This window comes from Papilio machaon, chromosome 2 (genome assembly GCF_912999745.1).
Source record: "Papilio machaon chromosome 2, ilPapMach1.1, whole genome shotgun sequence".
NCBI lineage: Eukaryota > Metazoa > Arthropoda > Insecta > Lepidoptera > Papilionidae > Papilio > Papilio machaon.
The window spans coordinates 2,936,318-2,954,477 of NC_059987.1; the positions used below are offsets into that span (position 1 = coordinate 2,936,318).

The 18,160-nt window shown below is 34.4% G+C and overlaps 2 protein-coding genes across 2 annotated transcripts in view; both read left to right on the top strand.

Moving 5' to 3' along the window:
- Positions 1-191: 191 nt before the first annotated feature.
- On the top strand, positions 192-4,752 carry LOC106709265 (UPF0489 protein C5orf22 homolog). Its single transcript, XM_045682366.1, has 4 exons — positions 192-271; positions 3,312-4,146; positions 4,281-4,526; positions 4,633-4,752. The coding sequence occupies exons 2-4, from the start codon at positions 3,355-3,357 to the stop codon at positions 4,738-4,740; spliced, it is 1,146 nt and encodes a 381-aa protein (XP_045538322.1). The 5' UTR covers positions 192-271; positions 3,312-3,354; the 3' UTR covers positions 4,741-4,752.
- Positions 4,753-11,422: 6,670 nt separating this feature from the next.
- The window catches only part of LOC106717572 (insulin-like receptor), a 60,883-nt gene continuing 54,145 nt past the window's right edge, over positions 11,423-18,160 (top strand). The window contains exon 1 of the mRNA XM_045683580.1: positions 11,423-11,668. The gene's annotated coding sequence lies outside the window, so the exon portion shown is untranslated. The remainder of the gene's footprint in view (positions 11,669-18,160) is intronic.

The following is an 18,160-nucleotide window of genomic DNA, read 5'->3' on the forward strand; positions in this document are numbered from 1 at the left end:
TTGCAAATTTTTTTTTTTGCCACAACATTGGTATGGAAATACGAAAAAATAGAGATTATAGAAATACATTAAGTGTGAATACTTAGGTGCTCTGTGCTGCTCTTACGCCAAAAACTATAAACACTTTTATACCTTTATGCTGGCAGCACCACATCTTTTGTCAAGTGTCATCACAGCACTGACATTTGTATAAATGTGTTTATTTCGTTATTCATTAATTATATTACAGAAAACTGTTCTTTACTTCTTTTTGCAACATTACTATCGATTTGTAAGTAAAATTGAAACACATTTTATTTTATGAGCAAAAAGAAGAAGGCTAATGTTTCGCTTAATGTATACCACCGCGGCTATTGCCCGGCTTTCACAACAATCCAAGAGTTTGTGAATGTTCAAGAATTATCGGTGTTATTAAAAGAAACCTTGAGGCTTGCACAATATAAGTAAAGGTACCATTAATCCACCAAGGTATCTTCTCAAGCCATTGCAGTTTCCACCGAGCAGATTTTGCAAGGGTAATGAGACTGCATTCTGCTAGTGTTTTAGGTATTAGCTATATGATATTTATCTCCAAACTCGTAACGCCGTTCCCGTGTGGCTTCATCCGCATGACATTCCATTCATGTTTGTTACACAGAAATACATTGCTTTATTGTTTGCATAAAACTTTCAATTCAAATGTCAAAATTCAAATGCTCAAATTACAACAAAGGTCTTCATCATTGGCTGAGAATTACTGATACCATGGCAACCATCCACTTTGCTATTATTGGCTTGCAATTTTTGTACCTTTCATGTATAACAATATAATTAGGGGGTGAGTATGCCATTAGGCATCAAAATATGTATAGCGTTTTTATTAAAACAAGAATTGTTCAAAATATGCAGTGATTGCTCCAGCGTTATAAAGAAGTGTTTGTTTACTCTTTATTATATTAGTATAAAATATTATAGATATAGATGGTAAAGAAAGACCGTAAAACTCAAGGTATATAATCCTTAGCCAATTAGTGAAAAAGGGCCACATAAAAATCTCCAATCTTGAGATCCTGTGTAAAATAATGGTCAAGTGGCACACATTAAAAATCTTGCGGTAAGAATCCAAAATCCTGTTCATGATTTAATATTAAATTATTTAATAATACTTCAATATTATAAAAGTAATTTACCGAACTCACATTCAAAATTAAAGTTTTTTATTTTGAATTCAAAATAAAAAAGTTTTGTTAAATAATATTTCTGGAACCGTTAAAATATGTACACCAAAAACTTTGTAACCCTTTTTAGAAAATTGTGCAAATGCTTCAATGTAAAATTTGACACAGTTTAAGTTTTGTTAGAAGTGCTATTGAATTTGGTTTAATTCCATCCAATAGTTCCCTATATAGTTTTATTTGTTTAGTCTGGATAATTATGAATCCATATTTGAAAGTATTTTTTGAATTGCTTTGCTGTGTCATTGCTACTACCTTGATGAATGGCATTCCACAACAATGAGGTTCGCGCATAACTTTTTTTTGCACAGTGGTTGTGGTGTCTTCAGTGGTATTTCCAAACAGTTACAACTTTGGGGCCTTCAAGAAAAGAGCATACAATTTTCTTAAAGGCTGGCAACAAATCTATGGTTCCTCTGGTGTTGTGGATATCCATGGGCGTCGGATCAATTAATATTAAACAATCCGCGACTTGTTTCTGTAAAAAAAAATTCGAAGAGGTTATTTAACTTAAATTATAAATTAGAATATTAATATAATATAATTATACCTACACAGTTCTATAAGTTAAGTCTATTGAGAAACATAAATATTTGTTAAATTTATGTCCAAACTACATTTCTTCATCATCATCAGCCATTGTCTGCTCACTGCGTATTTATATTTGCGACACAAAAATTATTTAAAATAATTCCGCTTTTTCGAAACAAAAAAAAAACCGACTTGAGAGGTTTTCAGCATTAAAATTTTATGAAAGGCTTACTTCGCATCAAAATAAATCCTCTGAGGACAAGAGACAGAGGAAATAATGTTTGTGTTTTAGCGGGGTTTGGTGGTTGGGGCGGTCGGGTCGGGAGGATCCATCACAATTTTCGCGCCTTGACCCAGGTGGGCGTAGCGACGCAATAGGTCACGGGGGTGAGGGGCGACACAGCGGGGGGTGTTTGGACGGGAGTAGTAGCGTAGTGACGTCAGCGACGCGCACTATCGACCCCGGCAGCCGTCACAACACCCCGCACGCCCCTCATGCCCCACACCGCAGCCTCACCGCGCATCTACGCATCGCGCCGTCCGGAAACACTAATGCGATAGGAAATATCGGCTTCGATTTGATGACATCTGTGGATATGGCGAGCTATTATACTATTTGTATTCGTATTAGCGTAACTTTTAGACGTACGATATTGATTTTCCACGCGATACGAACTTCCTCGTATTTATTACTTTGACTTCTAGTTTAAATTCTAACATATACAAAATTGATTATTTACTATATTATGTAGCGATAAATTTTATAACAACTGTTTTTGTGACAAGTTAATTGGAACTAAATAAACGACACATAACAGGTATAAAAATACAGAAATATAAATATGTGTAGACTATTTACTATCGTATTAGGTATAAGGCGGAGGACTGAAATATCTTAAATATTTGGAATAATTAGTCATCTTGATTACTTCATTTAAAACAGGAGCAAAAAACTAATTTACAAATAACAAAAGCATTAATTTTGTATCTGATAAACACAACAAGTTAATTTAAAGTTTATAATTTCAAGATAGACAACGTAATTAAATAATTTTCCTAGTTTCATGATTTCTGCAATATTTAATAAGGGTCAGAAGAGCGGAGAGGTCAACCGTAATCCTGTAACATTTTTATAGCAATGACAAGTACATGATATTTGGACTCTACCATCAAGATATATTTCGAAGCAAACAAACCTAAGGTTTATTCTTACACGATATTGACCAGAGTAGAGTAGCGGCGCGCCCATGACTCGCTTTTGCGTCGCACCGCTTGCTATTAATTTCCTTACGCACACAAGTGCGTTGTTTGAACGAGATTGTCGTTCCTCTGCTCTGGCTGTGTTATTGTTCGCGTATCGCGAGCCGCGCCTCAATCCGTGGCGCTAACTGCGTAGTTCCGAACACACAATCAGGATTCCCTTTTGATAGAAAATTTGATCGTTTATTGTTTCGATATGACGCAACACCATGTGACATATTTCATAACAATAACAATTAAATACTAAGTCTTACTTAGATTTTGCTCTGACAATCGAATAGAAAAAGTTTATTTTTTATTTTACAGGTCATGAATTCATTACTGCATTGACACAAGTAAAATTAAAAGTATGACAGATACTTTTGGTAACAATGCAGCATTGAAGCGTTTCAAAAAGATCCCCGTTTACGTGGTCGAAGAGCACAATGAGGCGTTACAATTTATATACTCTGCGATTGGCGGGAAAAAGTTGCCGGTGGAAGGAAATACGCTGGTGCATCTGGACGCTCACCCTGACATGCTGATAGACCGTATGCTGAGCGGGCAGGAGGCGCGCGCGGGCAAGAGCGTACTGCCCCTGTTGCAGATCGAAAACTGGATCGTGCCGGCGGCGGCGGCTGGTCACATCGGCCGCGTGCTGTGGCTGCGCCCTCCCTGGGCCCGGCAATTTACAGACGGTACTCGCCGTATAAACGTAGGCGATCACCCTATGACGGGTTTACTTAGGGTCGACAGCAAGGAACCATACTATTTATCGGACGCGCTTTACTCCTCCGATCTCCTAAATACTAGAGAATTCACATTCACAGTCGCAGAACTATCTAATGTAAATTCTGAGCACTATATCGAGGAGTTTGCCAAAAACTTACATATTAGTGAGCCTTACGTACTGGATATAGATTTAGACTTCTTTAGCACCGGTAATCCATTCCTAAGTTTGTATGAAGACATCGGACTTTACGATCGCTTGGAGCCGATATTCAGTTTCGAGCTGCCGGCGGACGACGACGAGCAGACAGTGGAGAAAGTTGTCGCGTTACGGGAGCGCCAATTGCATGAACTCGAACACTTGTTCCAGTTTCTGGAAGAGCATAACACGCTTGAAAACTACGATGGAGAGAAAACGGATTTGTTCAGAAGGGTTAGTCGAAAAACTTGTTATCGCAATTTCCATAAAAGTTTATCGTAGGAAATAAAACATATATAATAATAATGTATGTCATAATACAACTTTTTTTTTACTTAAACTCGAATTAATGTATGATATAATTTCAGGTATCGAACCTAGCCGAGGTGGTGAGGGCGGAGGCGGAACGGCTGAGCGACAGCCCCGACTGGTGGGCCGTGTTCGCCGCGGGCTGCACGAGGGACAACGGCGGCCTGCCTTACCACATCAGCTCGCAACAAGAGATTGAACACTACGTCCGTGGGACTTTGAAACTATTTCTAAGTCGCCTTCCTCCGCCCACACTCATCACAGTCGCTCGATCCACTGACGATGGTTATTGTCCACCTGATCAAGTAAGTCTTGATTTTTGTGAAAAAAATTAAACTTGATACATTTAATGAAAAGAGTAAATTACAAATATTGCAGTCATAATAAAATAAATCGCTGTTTTGTTTACAGGTTGACTTCATTCAATCGCTGGTTTTACAAACGTTGCAAGAAATCTATAATACTGACGATCCTCATTTATACTACTTAAATGTTAACATACCCAATTCAGAGGAATAAAATATATGAAAATGAGAATATTTTTCTTTTATTTTCCTCAATTACCGTACGAGGCAGCAAAGAATTTTATAACAGTCAGCATCTACCATTAATTTGATGAGGCGGCGTCGTCGAGTCGCATCGCCGCTCACTGCACTGCCAAATGCACTGCCATAACTCTTCTGTAATGTGCTAACTGTATTCTTGTGTTACATGTTAGCAAAATATACCAGTTCAAATAAGCCAACGGATCATTTTATATGGCCTAAGCTGACTGTTCACTACAATTGCACATGTAGTTACGTTATGGTAAGAAACATTTTGAATATCATGGTTTCGTATTTTTAAAGTTTAATTTTACATACCTACTTTGTTGGTGTTCTCGGACAAGCGACTGAGAATCGTCACCGTTTCATTTAAAGGTGAACTGTATCCGACTTATAGTGGACTTGACTGACATCTGAAGGCGTGACCAAATAACTGCGAGCGGTGAACGGGGCATTGAAGTAATCTTTACATTAAATATTTATTTATAACGTTAGATGCAACAGGTAAAGGGAAGTTGTTCTGTTCCATGCGTTTAGTACGGCACGTTGACGCTTAGAACTTTACTAATATCTTTAGCAAGTTATCTCTTTAAGCGTAGATTTCCGCTGCTGAAAATCTCGTACAAAAATACTATTGTGTCTTATTTTATTTTAAATAGTCGACATATATTTAAATTAAATTGTTTAGTATAAGAAGAACGTGCTCATTTCAAACAAAAGCGTCATAGTCTACTTGTCACTTTTGTGTTGATTTTATTAAAAGTATTTGTTTTTCCTTTCACTTATAAATACCAGTACTTCTGCCAGGTATTTCCCCACAACTATTTGTAGCTGAACACGAGCGATTGCATGTTATGGACGCTTCTTTTCCTCAAGGAAAAAAATATCTATTTTGAAGTTTTGTTCAAAATACTTTCATCCACATTTTTCTAAAGTTTTTTAATTATCGAATTAAACATAATTATGATGTTAAAAGACGATTTTAACACTGACACTTACTTTTACTAGTACTTACTACTTACTTTTAGTAGTACTAAATACTTTTTTGGTGTAAATTTGGAATGGAAAATCAAATCGGATCGGACCAGAAGATTATGAGTAATGGGTTTGTTTATTTCAAGTTAATACATTTGCAACTTTGTGTAATACGAAACCTTTGAATTGCATAACTGTCAAAATGTTACACACGATTTGCTGATAGAAGCGGCGTCATTGTCGGTGGTGTCTATAAACAAAGTCAATGCACCGTCGCACGTGCCTCGCGATCATGCCAACGACAGTAAAACTATCATAGAATGTAGGTATAAACAACTTTAATAAAACTGCTGTTATTGTGGAATAGACAAGTGCGAAAAATTCTAAATCATAGATGTGTCATGTTTGATGCTCAAGTTGTAAAACTTCTTAACTTCTTACTACACAGATAAATAAAGATTTCCCAAAAAAAAAAAAAGGTAAAAGATTGTTAGAAATTCGTTATTTTAAAGAGTCTCGTGCAACGATTTGACAATTTACAACTTTTGTGCCATACCTATAGCAATTGTTTTCTGGCAACTTTCCACGCGTCATTTTTGTTACACTACAATTTAAAGTTAAGGTGATCTTTACATAAGATGTTCAAAATGCAATAGTCTATTTATAAACTGCAATATTATCAGAAACATATTTGAACATACATTTACGTAGCAAATAAATAAAATAACTTGTAAAGGACTGAGCGAGACATAAAGCACTCGCAATATTTCTCAACTTATAAATACATTACATTATTCCAGACAATAAACTGCCACGGTCCATCCGTTACGATCAACGGCGTAGGTATTCCTACACCTAATTAACTCAATGATTTGCACACGACGAGGGCACGTTGGGGTGACGTAGTAATGTATGTATACCTCCAGTCTTTGCGTGGCGTGGCCTCTCGTGTCACGTGGGTAGGCTCAAATCGGGTCAATTAGCAATAAAATAATTATATGAATGATACACCCATGTTGTTCTGAATTTGAAACATTTGTATTTTATTTGGTAAAAAATAAAACTGATCACAAAAAATTATTCCGCCTGTCTCTACGTATATAATACACAAATATAAACAGTATAAAAAGTGAGTTCCTATGTTAGGTTTCAGATTAAATTTAAATGAGATCAAAGGACATAAATAATTGCTAAAAGTATACGATGTATAGTTTGCAATAAGCATAACAAAGTCTATGGGTCCGAACAAACAATTTAGTCCTTCGATTGGGGGCGATTGGGGTCAAATGCGCATCGAAGTGGCGACACTCGTGGGCCAGCGCTAACGAGCAACGAAGAATTACATCACGCCGGCGCGCTGCAAAACTTAAGCACCAATTAAATTCAATAAAAAGTGCTAATGTCACATTATTGACATTATGTACCCACTTGAATTCTTACTGAAGGTATACTGTGTAATGATTTTTTTTATTACATAGTTGTTTTGTTATTTGTTATCTATATTTTATGGGTTGCGTTAACTTTACGAACTAACGTGACCGTTGTCTGTCATTCTTTCAGAAATAAACTAGTTTAACCTTATGATTTCTACGTTGCGATTTCCCGATACCAAAATGTTTATTCTTACTTATTGTTTGAAGTTCTTATTCAATGACACATACGATTCTTTCATTATAGAATTTATAAATAATACAAATTCGAATTATGATGGCCAGTACCAAGCATGTAGCGATTTTTGGTAGTTAAATAATAGTCTAAATATGTAAAGTCATCTAAAGAACTGAACATCTGGCTTCCTCATTCGCCGCAAAGCATAGACCGAATCTATTTAGTGTTTTTGATTTGTCCGTGTGTTTCACTAGGAATGTATTATAAAATATTGAAAACTTTGTTGGAGTAATATACCTCCGATTACTATTACTAAAATTGAAGTGATTTCTTGTTATTACTTTAACCTTTACTTTGCCCTTCTTAAGCTCCATAACCATAAAACATTTTATTACACCATTAGATAACGTTACGACTTTAAACCGTACATGAGTGTATTTTTCCTTTGAATTTACTTAAGTGTTTTTTTAATATAATATATTTTTGAAACGATAATTTGTTTTTACATAACAATTAAATGGCAAGATGATGTTTTCAAAAATTCTTTTCGTTGTTAGGTTTTACAGAAGGTGACAATAACTACAAAAATGCTAATACTACTAAAGTATGAATTAAACAACTATCAAAACACAGTAACAGTCCGCTGACATGACATTACACTTGACTTTGGGAAAAAGAAAGTGATGATCAAGAGAAATTATTATGCAGGTGGAGATATCCATCCAACGTCTCTTGAAAATAATTATAAGCAGGAAAATAATATTTTATTGTAAAGGAAACATAAAAATCTATAAATTATAAAATCAAAAACATGAAATCCCAATTCACTGGAGCTACGACGTCGACAACAAACAACTAGGCTACTAATTATCTGTGTTAATGTGTTGCTTAATTTTTTCGTGTGTCTTGTCGGTATAATATTTATTGATTCCGGCTTAAGTTATTTCAAATATTGGCAATTTTGCTTGAATAACCTGATGTCATTTCTTTTTTTTTAATGATGTTAATCTTGTTAAGTCAATCGGAAACTTTGAAATCTGCATAAAAAACAACATTCATGAGAGCATTAACGATAACATTTCTCATTTGAATTCTATTACCACGATTTATTTAACGAGCGGCGCGTACATATAATTAATTATAAGCGTGATACAAATATTAATTAAGCCGGAAAGCTCACTCGCGATGCGTACATACCTAGCATTGCCTATCTCTGCTAACGAACTATATTTCACACAGTGTAATTTTTATTAGAATCAAATATCATCCAAACATTACAAATGCGAATCTCAACGGATCTTAATGAATTTTGGCACAGACTCAGAACATAGCCTGTTATAACACATAGGCTACTTATTAACTTTTTTTAATTAAGCGTAGACGGAGTCGCGGGTGACAGCTAGTAGCACATATATTGTTGGATAAACATGTAATGTGAAAAATTACGAATTACATTTGACACGGAAAAATTTGTTTTGTACTTTGATGAATGAATATATTTCATAGAAGGTTGTATTAGCTTTTACTTGTAAAATATTATCCTAGTCCTTGAGTTTGTTTCATGTTTGTTTTCTAGTGAGTGCGGGTTGTGGCTATAGGTAATAGGTAGGTAGTAGGAGAAGGGGCGGCCGCGCGCGACGGACATTCACCACTCCAATTACGAGCGCGGGAAATTATCATAATTTCATTAATTATAAACGTTGTTCACTCATTAAGGTTACCTAAATTAATATTAACTTTTTTGTATTTGCTTTAAATTGTTTCGTTATCGTCCGTTTGAATGGTGGTTTATTTTTAATGTTATGTAAAGTGGTTATACATACGATAAGAGAAAAGAAGCGTATGTTGAAGAATATCAGAGATCCAGTAATTGCAGGTTTAAGTCGAAGAAAGAAACAAGAACTTAATACTTATTTTGTAGGTTTTTAGCCCTAAAAAGGCTACCACATAATATGATTAAGAAACCAAAATTATCAAATTATGTATAACAATAAAATTGTAATAATAGTAGGTGTAGTAAATAAAATATTACACCACTAAACATTAAGTTAACTATCTAATTTAGGAAAACGGCTATAAAGCTAAAGCTGGACAACGCATCGAGTGACATATCCGTTTGGAAAACCGATAAAAAAATTACTCATTGGGTTTTAAAAATATACCTGTACTTATAATTATTTAATTGAAGTGATTATTATGCTAAAAGTTGGTAGTGGGCGCCGGTGGGTAAACCTGGCGCTGAGTGTGTGAACGATAAGAGGAAAAAACTTGGTTTCATTGATAAATCGTGGTTGCGTAAACGCTGTTTTTTCAATGGCGTCGCTGATAACGCCGAGGTACTCGCAGATAAAGCTGCTTCTATACAAAACTTTTAACAATTTAAAGTTTTCCAGAAATGAACCAGGTAAGCAAGCAATTTTGCGCATGAGTTACCACCAGTATGTTGTCACTTTTTTGTGGAACAAATAGGACACTAATCTATGCAGGAATTAAATTAAAGATGAGGATAGTATCTTCAGCTTTATAAGCTAGATTGGTTGTTTAAATTATTATTCCTCGTTCATAGTTGTATTTCAATGGAAACTATTCCAATTCGTTTGGAAAATATGTATATCTAAAAAATAAATATTTTAAAATTCTTAAACGTTTATGAAACATGTTTGTCACGCCAAATCATAAGGTCGTCGGTTAATCATAAGGTTATCATCGTATAATAAAATAGTTTATAAATACATAACCAATTTACCTCATACTGCGACACGATGTTATAACAAATTTTGGAAGAACAATGTTTTTAAAGCATAATAAATGTACATGATAAACGATTGATAAACATTTTCAAGCGACGACGTAAACAATGGTCTTCAGAAGTAGGTACAGTACTCAGAACTGATAAAACTAGTAGGCGAGTCATGTTTTGTAGCATGTGCAAATTATTTAATCGACCCTGTGAGTACATAGGAGGCTTAAGTGTACAAGCTAAAGCGATTTCTCTAATCACTCTGGATTAAATCTGTTACAGGCAAATTGTAACTTGCCACGACAAATCAATTTCAATCTTCGGCAATTTCATTCACGTCACGTTTACAGGAAGTTTACAATTTACTTATAAAATGTATTTTCATTAATTCTATTATTTGTATTTAACTATTACAATGCTCTTAAACGGTTAATAATATGAAAACATGTTTTATATAATACAAACACGGGCTATCAATTGTGATAAATGACATTGAAATTTGTATAGAAAACTACTATTAAAAAGAGAATAATTATAATATTTTTAATAAAAAAAGCAATCACGACCAATACACGTGGTTGTAAAGACATAAAAATTTTACAATACGTTTTTAACGATTTTTTTACTAATATTGTTATTTTACTATTAATATAAAGGGAATCCAAGATTTTTCCGAGTTTTTCATATATTAAAGCGTTTTGAGAAAAGACGAACAATAAATATAACTATAAATACGACTTCGTCTATGCGGAATAAAAAAAAGACTCAATTACCAGCCTATGTCTTCTTCCAAGCCACGTTCTTCTTATAGTGTAATCTTCTTTCGAAGGTCGGTGATCATTAAGGCAACTTCTAAACCGTTCTACACCGATACAAAATTTCAGCGAGATCAGTCGAGCCGTTCTGAAGATACCTAATAACAATCATCCATCCAAACATTCGCATTTACTCGTATAATATTAGTAAGCTAGTATGAGTACGATTACGTTTTTCCTGTATAGTTTACAGGTATCTAGAAATTTAAGATATGTACTTATCAATGATTTTATTTTGTAATAGGATTTTTACCGACACAAGTATGTTAGGCATATAAGTTAGCAAGTAAATATTTTTTTTTTTTCAAATAGCAAAATAGTAGAAGATACTTCTAATTAATAAAGACTATCTAAATATTTCAGGAAGAAGTTACGTCGTGGATGATCAGACGAAGCGAAGCTAAGGATTGGAGCAGTGGCGTCCCCTCGCGGTCGGACCGTTCAAAAAAATAAGCACGCGAGAACGGGCGAGCCGCATTCCACGACTGGGTCGACGGCACGGCCCCGCGCGCGCCGCTTCCCTCGCCCTCCAGTCGTTTGCGCGCGTCGTTCGCGATAACTAGTGTACGTGTTGTCCGCTCCGAGCCGCGCGCTGTGTTTACAATACAGTGTTGTTTGTTATTGTTAAAATATAACAACGAGTGCTCTGTGCCAGTGACGGATTTAATAATCGTGTTAAACACTTCATTACGTTATTATCAGTGAATATTATAAACGATTGTGATACGCAGGGAACGAGCAACCACGGCGAGCGCCGAGCTCAGGTAGCGTTTCATATTAGTTTTCGATCTGATTACGGCTAGGATAATCTGGTTCAGTGCGTAATACGGCAGCGTAGGTTTCCATCTGTGCCGTAGTTTGCAGGTATGACTGCGCAGATCCCACGTGACTGCTTGCATCAATCGGCCACCACGTGGTGCGGTGGTGTAAACAACGGGTTGGCCCTTTTCCACACGGCGAAAACGCGCCGTTGAAGGAGCCACGAGCGCTGGCTCGGCCGCAAGTCGCTGCCATACCGTGCCCGTACTAGCTTTGGCTTCGGTGTAAACACGACGCCGCGGCGCGCTGCCGCTGTACTAATATTTTTATTCAATATTATAGTGCTTGCCGAAACAATAGGCAAAATTTTCAATGTTACTTACTATTATTTTTCTGTCGAATTGTTTTGATGAATAAATCGATAGTTAAATCGATAATATACAAAATACATTTTATTTAAATGTTTTACTTTAAAAACCAGTTAGTTACATTGCGAATAAACAACTTGAGTAAAAAAACAAGTGCTGCTAGTTTTACCCAGATTTTACATTTCCAAATATCTTTTTTTGACAAAATAATATAAGTATGATTTTAATTTTAAAACTCGGAAATTATTAATAATTGTATTTTAATCACCTACCATTTGGAAAATAAAATTTTGAGGCCATGGCTATAATAAATTTTGAAATGTATAGTTATATAGCCTATTAAAGTATTTTAACAATTTAATTTAATCATCCTATGGTGTTCACAGAAATTCATTTTTAATATTTTTTTCGAGGTATTCAAGTCATAATAATAATTTGGGTAATCTGTTTTATGTGACCTTTCTCAGAATCCGTAGATAATATATTTTACCATGTGAATAATATGAAAAGCGGGTGATGTTTTCATTCTTCTAATAGGTAAAACATGGTCTGAATTGTGAAATTTCGAACTCATATACTTATACTCTTACTCTTTCGAATATTGCAGGGTAATTGTACATTAGTACAATTACGTTCTATGTTTAAATAACGTTTCTATGTTTATTTAATAACTCGTACAGCGGTTGAATGCGACTTTGATATACAACCAGCACACCAATTTTTTTACTTGTATATAGATACTAGCTGTCATGCTCACAATGCTCATATGTCAATATGCTCACAAAATTTCATGAGAATCGGTCGGCCGTTTCGGAGGAGTACGGAAACGAAAACTGTGACACGAGAATTTTATATATTAGATAGATGAAACAAATTTCACACGTTTGAAAACAGTGTTACCATGCTACCGTCTGTTAACAAGGTACAAAAACCAATTTGAGATCGATTTCGTTAATAAAGGTTAAATTAAGTAATTAATTTATAATATGTACTTAAAATACAGCACGCATTTACTAACTTCTTAACTGATTAAAATATATGACCACAGATACAGACTACCAAAAACCACAGATATTATAGTAGACGTTAATATAAATATTCTGTTGCAACTTTGACTTTCAGAAATAGGACCTGTCAAAGCACGCATTCCTCTCTACCAAATAAAATTTTTCAGTAAGTTCTAAATTTGCTTGCTTGTGCGTTCGTTTTTAACGGGTAAATTATTGTGTCTTTTTCATCTTTACATGACTCTCGCGAAAAGTGGCAGAATTTGATTTAATGTAATAGCGGCTCTTTGCCTAGTCTCTTTCTTTATAATGAAAGTTAAAATTTAATTCAATAACATTATGCAACGGCGTGTTTTGTAACATTCGTAATCAACACAATTTATATCGTTAATGTTTACACATAAACACTTATGATTTTTTATCTACAACAAATAATTAAAACTTTTTTGCAAACGATCTGAACGCGCGTCATTTGGATGGCAAATGTCAAAGTTTGTTTATATATTGTTTGCAAGTTATTTGGTTTATTAAACTAATTTGTAACAGCCGGCGAGAAAAACACAACAACAAACTGCAAAAATTAAGTTACGTCATTTATTGCAACTGATCTAAGCCAATTAATAGAATATACTAAAACTAAGGTATGTATGGATACATGAATTTGAATATAGTTTATATGATACATATTATGGATGAATATTCGGAGTATCATTCTTCTTAAATTGTCCCGCGCCACGTATATTTGTTATACTTTTTTTTGCTTAATATTTGCAAATAAAACAAATTGAACCAAGAGCCAATATGTACCTGTGGACACAAGTTTAAGTCAACATACATATAGAGGATATACAGGATATACATTATAGAGGATGAAAAGGTGCGAGCGGTAATTTAGGAAAATTTGAAAAATTATAAAAATGCAAACCAATCTAATTGAACATATAGGGCGAAAAGAAACGATTAGCACACACTAGAAGCAATATATACCAACTCATAAATTTTTGCACAAAAAAGAAGAAAAATATAAAAAATTTCTAAATTTAAAAATGTTAAATTATGAACACTAAAAGCTAATACACAAAAAGGTCCATTTGTTTCGGCAACATAAATAATTTATAAGGATATATTTCAAGGTCTAAATAAAATCGAAATCCGTGTTCTCTGTGTGTGTTACTCCGGCGTTTATAAGCGACATAAAACAGTTTTAACACAAAGACCGGATTGAAATATCAAAACAATACTTTGACTGCAAGAAATTAAAGCAAAAAGTCTCGAAACTGTTGGTCTTATGTTTTGGCAATGTATTGAACAATTAGTAAAAAGTAGTAAAAGCAGTTTTAAAACGAAACTTTTGAAATTGACGGATATATCTAAGGTGTAACGTGGTTTAAGATGTCAAATTTACAAACTACTTAAAACTCTTATTTTTTCCGTTATTTTGTTCCATAAGCCTAAAACTTTTCCACCTCTACCTTTAGGGACAATATTCATTTGATTTACTCGTTTCTCTTATCTAGCACGATACCCTAACATATACATATAAAATATATAACATACATTTCGTATAATTATGAATTATTCGTAAAATTACTACAATTATATAACATCTACACACAAATTCTTACGCACGGTTAAAAGACAAATTTATTGAGTTATGGGAATATATTTTACATGTTTTAGTGAACGAAAATTTGATTTTTGTTATTATTGAGTTATAATTAAAGGCTGAACAAATAGATTACTATACATTTATTATTTGATATTGAATCATCGTGAGTTTAGGATAACAGGAGAATAGCTTTAAGCGCGGTTACTTTTTCCCAGAAATTTGGCGATTATTAAAATGATAGATAATGATGCGGTATCTAAAATAACGTCCCTCTGTCGGGGCAGATTGTAGCAGATCCATACGAAACTATAGTCATTGACTTACAGAGAAAGTTATTGACTAAATACATAAATATACTAAATCATTGTGTTGCTGTAGTGCCGTGATTGATAGGACTTTGATTCGAGACTCTTTCATATTGTTGGACAAAAATATTTGTTCGTTTATTATGTTTTAATGTACTCGGTTTGGGAACTACCACGACGCTTTCTATAAGTGTTCAAGTATAATTTTCATTTAACTATAGACCACATACTTTCTACAAAGACTAATTTATTAAACTTTGGGTATGAAAAAGTTCTTCTCTGTGTATAAGATCTGTCAGCATCACAGCTGCATAGTTAAAAATAGTACCATTATCTTATAATAATATTTAAAAAGAAATCGTCTCTGCTACAATAACAAACCTGTATGAACTGTATAACATGTATAATTCATAATTTTTAATGTAAAAGAAACTAAAAATGTCAAAAATAATAATATTGCAACAACCTTTCGAGTGCTCTGGATGACGTTAATCAGTAATTGTTCACCCCACACACACATACACACCTCTGTTATTGGATTGTTAGGTCTAAAGGCGCGCGTGATAACAAAATGTTTATTTTTAAAATAGAAGCAAAGTACACCTTGAAGTGTTATCATAATGTACCGAACATTACATACATTTGGCATTTGACAAATGGTCTTTACCACAGGTATCAATTTTGGTTTTGGGGCACACTAAACATCTGGAATTTTAGACGTATTATGACTCCCTCTTAGGTTGTAAATAAATTGTCTGGAAGATCTGAAAAGCTATGCACTTACTTTTTCTGGGACTTTCGTGGTATATGTATATAATTATTAGTTACTTAATCATCGAAGACCAAGAAGATTAGAAACGCTAAATTTTAGCGAATTATGTTTTATTTTTCGTTTATTTTGTTGTCATACGTATAATAAAAAAGTTGTGCTCGGTCGTCAAAAACTTCAAGTAGAATTACAACTTTAAAAAATCGTGTTAGAAATGTAAAAGAGGCAGAGCTTGAACACGCACTGATGCGATGCGCGAATGTTCCATTATCGTTACATGTGACAAATACACGCATGCATTAACATTAGTCTTCTCCGACGACTTGATTTACTGCTTTTCTGACCTTATTTTAAGGCGTAAAGTTAACATATAATTTATAATTATCACGATGTGTACAGACAACGACGCACTGACTCATGAAGATGGGTCACACTTCCAAAAGCTGCCATTAAAAACTTTACGCGCCATTCGCATTTAGCCATTATATTCCGCATACGTTACACCCCATCAAAATAACATCACTAAACTGATGATTATACATTTTATATTTTCTATCATTAGAATGTTACTCCGGACAAATTAAATATTGTAGTTTCAATAATTCTCATAGAAACGAATTAATTAATTAGCCTTTGTTTAATTTTTTTTTCATAATAATAGAGACATAATTTTCTTTTTTATCAATAACTAGCTTTTACCCGCGAATCCGTCCGCGCGGAATAAAAAATAGAAAACGGGGTAAAAATTATCCTATGTCCGTTTCCTGGTTCTAAGCTACCTGCCCACCAATTTTCAGTCAAATCGATTCAGCCGTTCTTGAGTTATAAATAGTGTAACTAACACGACTTTCTTTTATATATATAGATTTATTTGTTTCCAAAAAACAAAACGAAACTACGTTTGTTTTTATTGCTTTTAAAAATGCAATATTTTGGGGAAGTCCGGAAAAACTGCACCATACTTGTCGTTGTTGTAAACCTCATAACTTTAATACATATCGTGTTAATTACTTATGATTAATGAGCATGTAGCATATTTAGAACATTCATATAATAATAGGATAACGTTGCAGACAGGAAGCGGCAGTAGAGAAAAGGTAGACTGCAACGTGTAGTACGGCGTGGTGTGGCGTTCTCGCGGCAGCGGTGGGATGTGAGGGGATGGGGGTGATGGTGGGGTGCAATGTTTTGAGGCCCGGCGCGCCGCCGCACTAGCCGGTGCGCGATCGATCGTGCTGGGTTGCGCGTTTCTCTATTATTTATTACCGAAAATATGGCGGCGTGGTGCGGCGCGCGGTCGTCAACCTCTAGCGCCACGTTATGGCGAGTAAACAACTCCAGTGCGAAACGCGATACCTAGCTTTGCTAATCGTCGCGTTCAGCCTCTCAAACTGCAACAGCGTTACTCCTGTCCCACTATGCAATGCACCTTTTGCGCACTTAAAATTTTTGTAACCCCATAAATTTAGTAGTTGTAAGCTAATATTACCTTATTATGAAATACTATTAAGATCTGTTTTGAATATTTTTAAATCTTTAAAGCCTTATTGATTAGTTTGTTGAACAGTCATGATAGTTTAGGTGTTAGATTTTCCTTCCGTCTTCCGCGATGAGAATAGTCGTACGATGTGTATTTCAAAAAGTAAAAATTGCCATTAACGTTTTTTCATTTATACCGTTTTGCATCTTTAAAAACTATATTGAGATTCATAAATACTGAACTTAGATCGTAAAATAGATGAAAAGTCGTTTGACTGTCAGTAGTCACGACTCAAGTAAATACTGTAGTACTCCAAAAACTAGAGTTTAATTTAAACACGTTTTAAAACACTTTGACTGTCGCTGATTGATATTTTGGACTTCAACGTGGTTATAAAAGAATATGTTTTACCCTTAGATATGTATCAACAAAACTGCTTCCGGTATAAATATTATCCGGTAAAATGTTTTGTTATTTATTTGGCAAGTTATTTATGGTTTTGCCTATATTATATCATCCAAACATTACCACTAAAAATTAATCTAAAAGAAGTAAAAACAATATTTAAGACGTATAACATACTTGTTATTATCCACATTCATACTAGTGGCGTAGATATATATCGTCAGGTTGGCGCCGCCTGACGTCATAATGACGTAGCCCTAGTACTCGTAACACGTATCGGTGTATGAGAATGAAAGGTACGCAATACTATGTACTAACTGATTATATTATGTAGATACAGGTTGTCGGTTACACGTGTCAACGTATCCATTCCGGCGCAGACCAATAACCATAGTAAAATGTAACTGTGAGTTTCGACTGCAGGGACTTTTGTATTAACACATATCGGCGTCTCTTATATTATTTTTGAAAAAACGGACACAACAATATTGACCAAAGTCACGACAGTGGAATCCTACAGTATTAAATTTACGATGGTTCGTATTGAAAGTACA

Excerpts from the sequence above, each read along its gene's own strand:
- LOC106709265 (XM_045682366.1), top strand. The coding sequence starts at position 3,355 with ATGACAGATACTTTTGGTAACAATGCAGCATTGAAGCGTTTCAAAAAG. Across the intron at positions 4,147-4,280 it reads AAACGGATTTGTTCAGAAGG|GTATCGAACCTAGCCGAGGT; the intron begins GTTAGTCGAAAA and ends ATATAATTTCAG. Across the intron at positions 4,527-4,632 it reads GTTATTGTCCACCTGATCAA|GTTGACTTCATTCAATCGCT; the intron begins GTAAGTCTTGAT and ends TTTTGTTTACAG.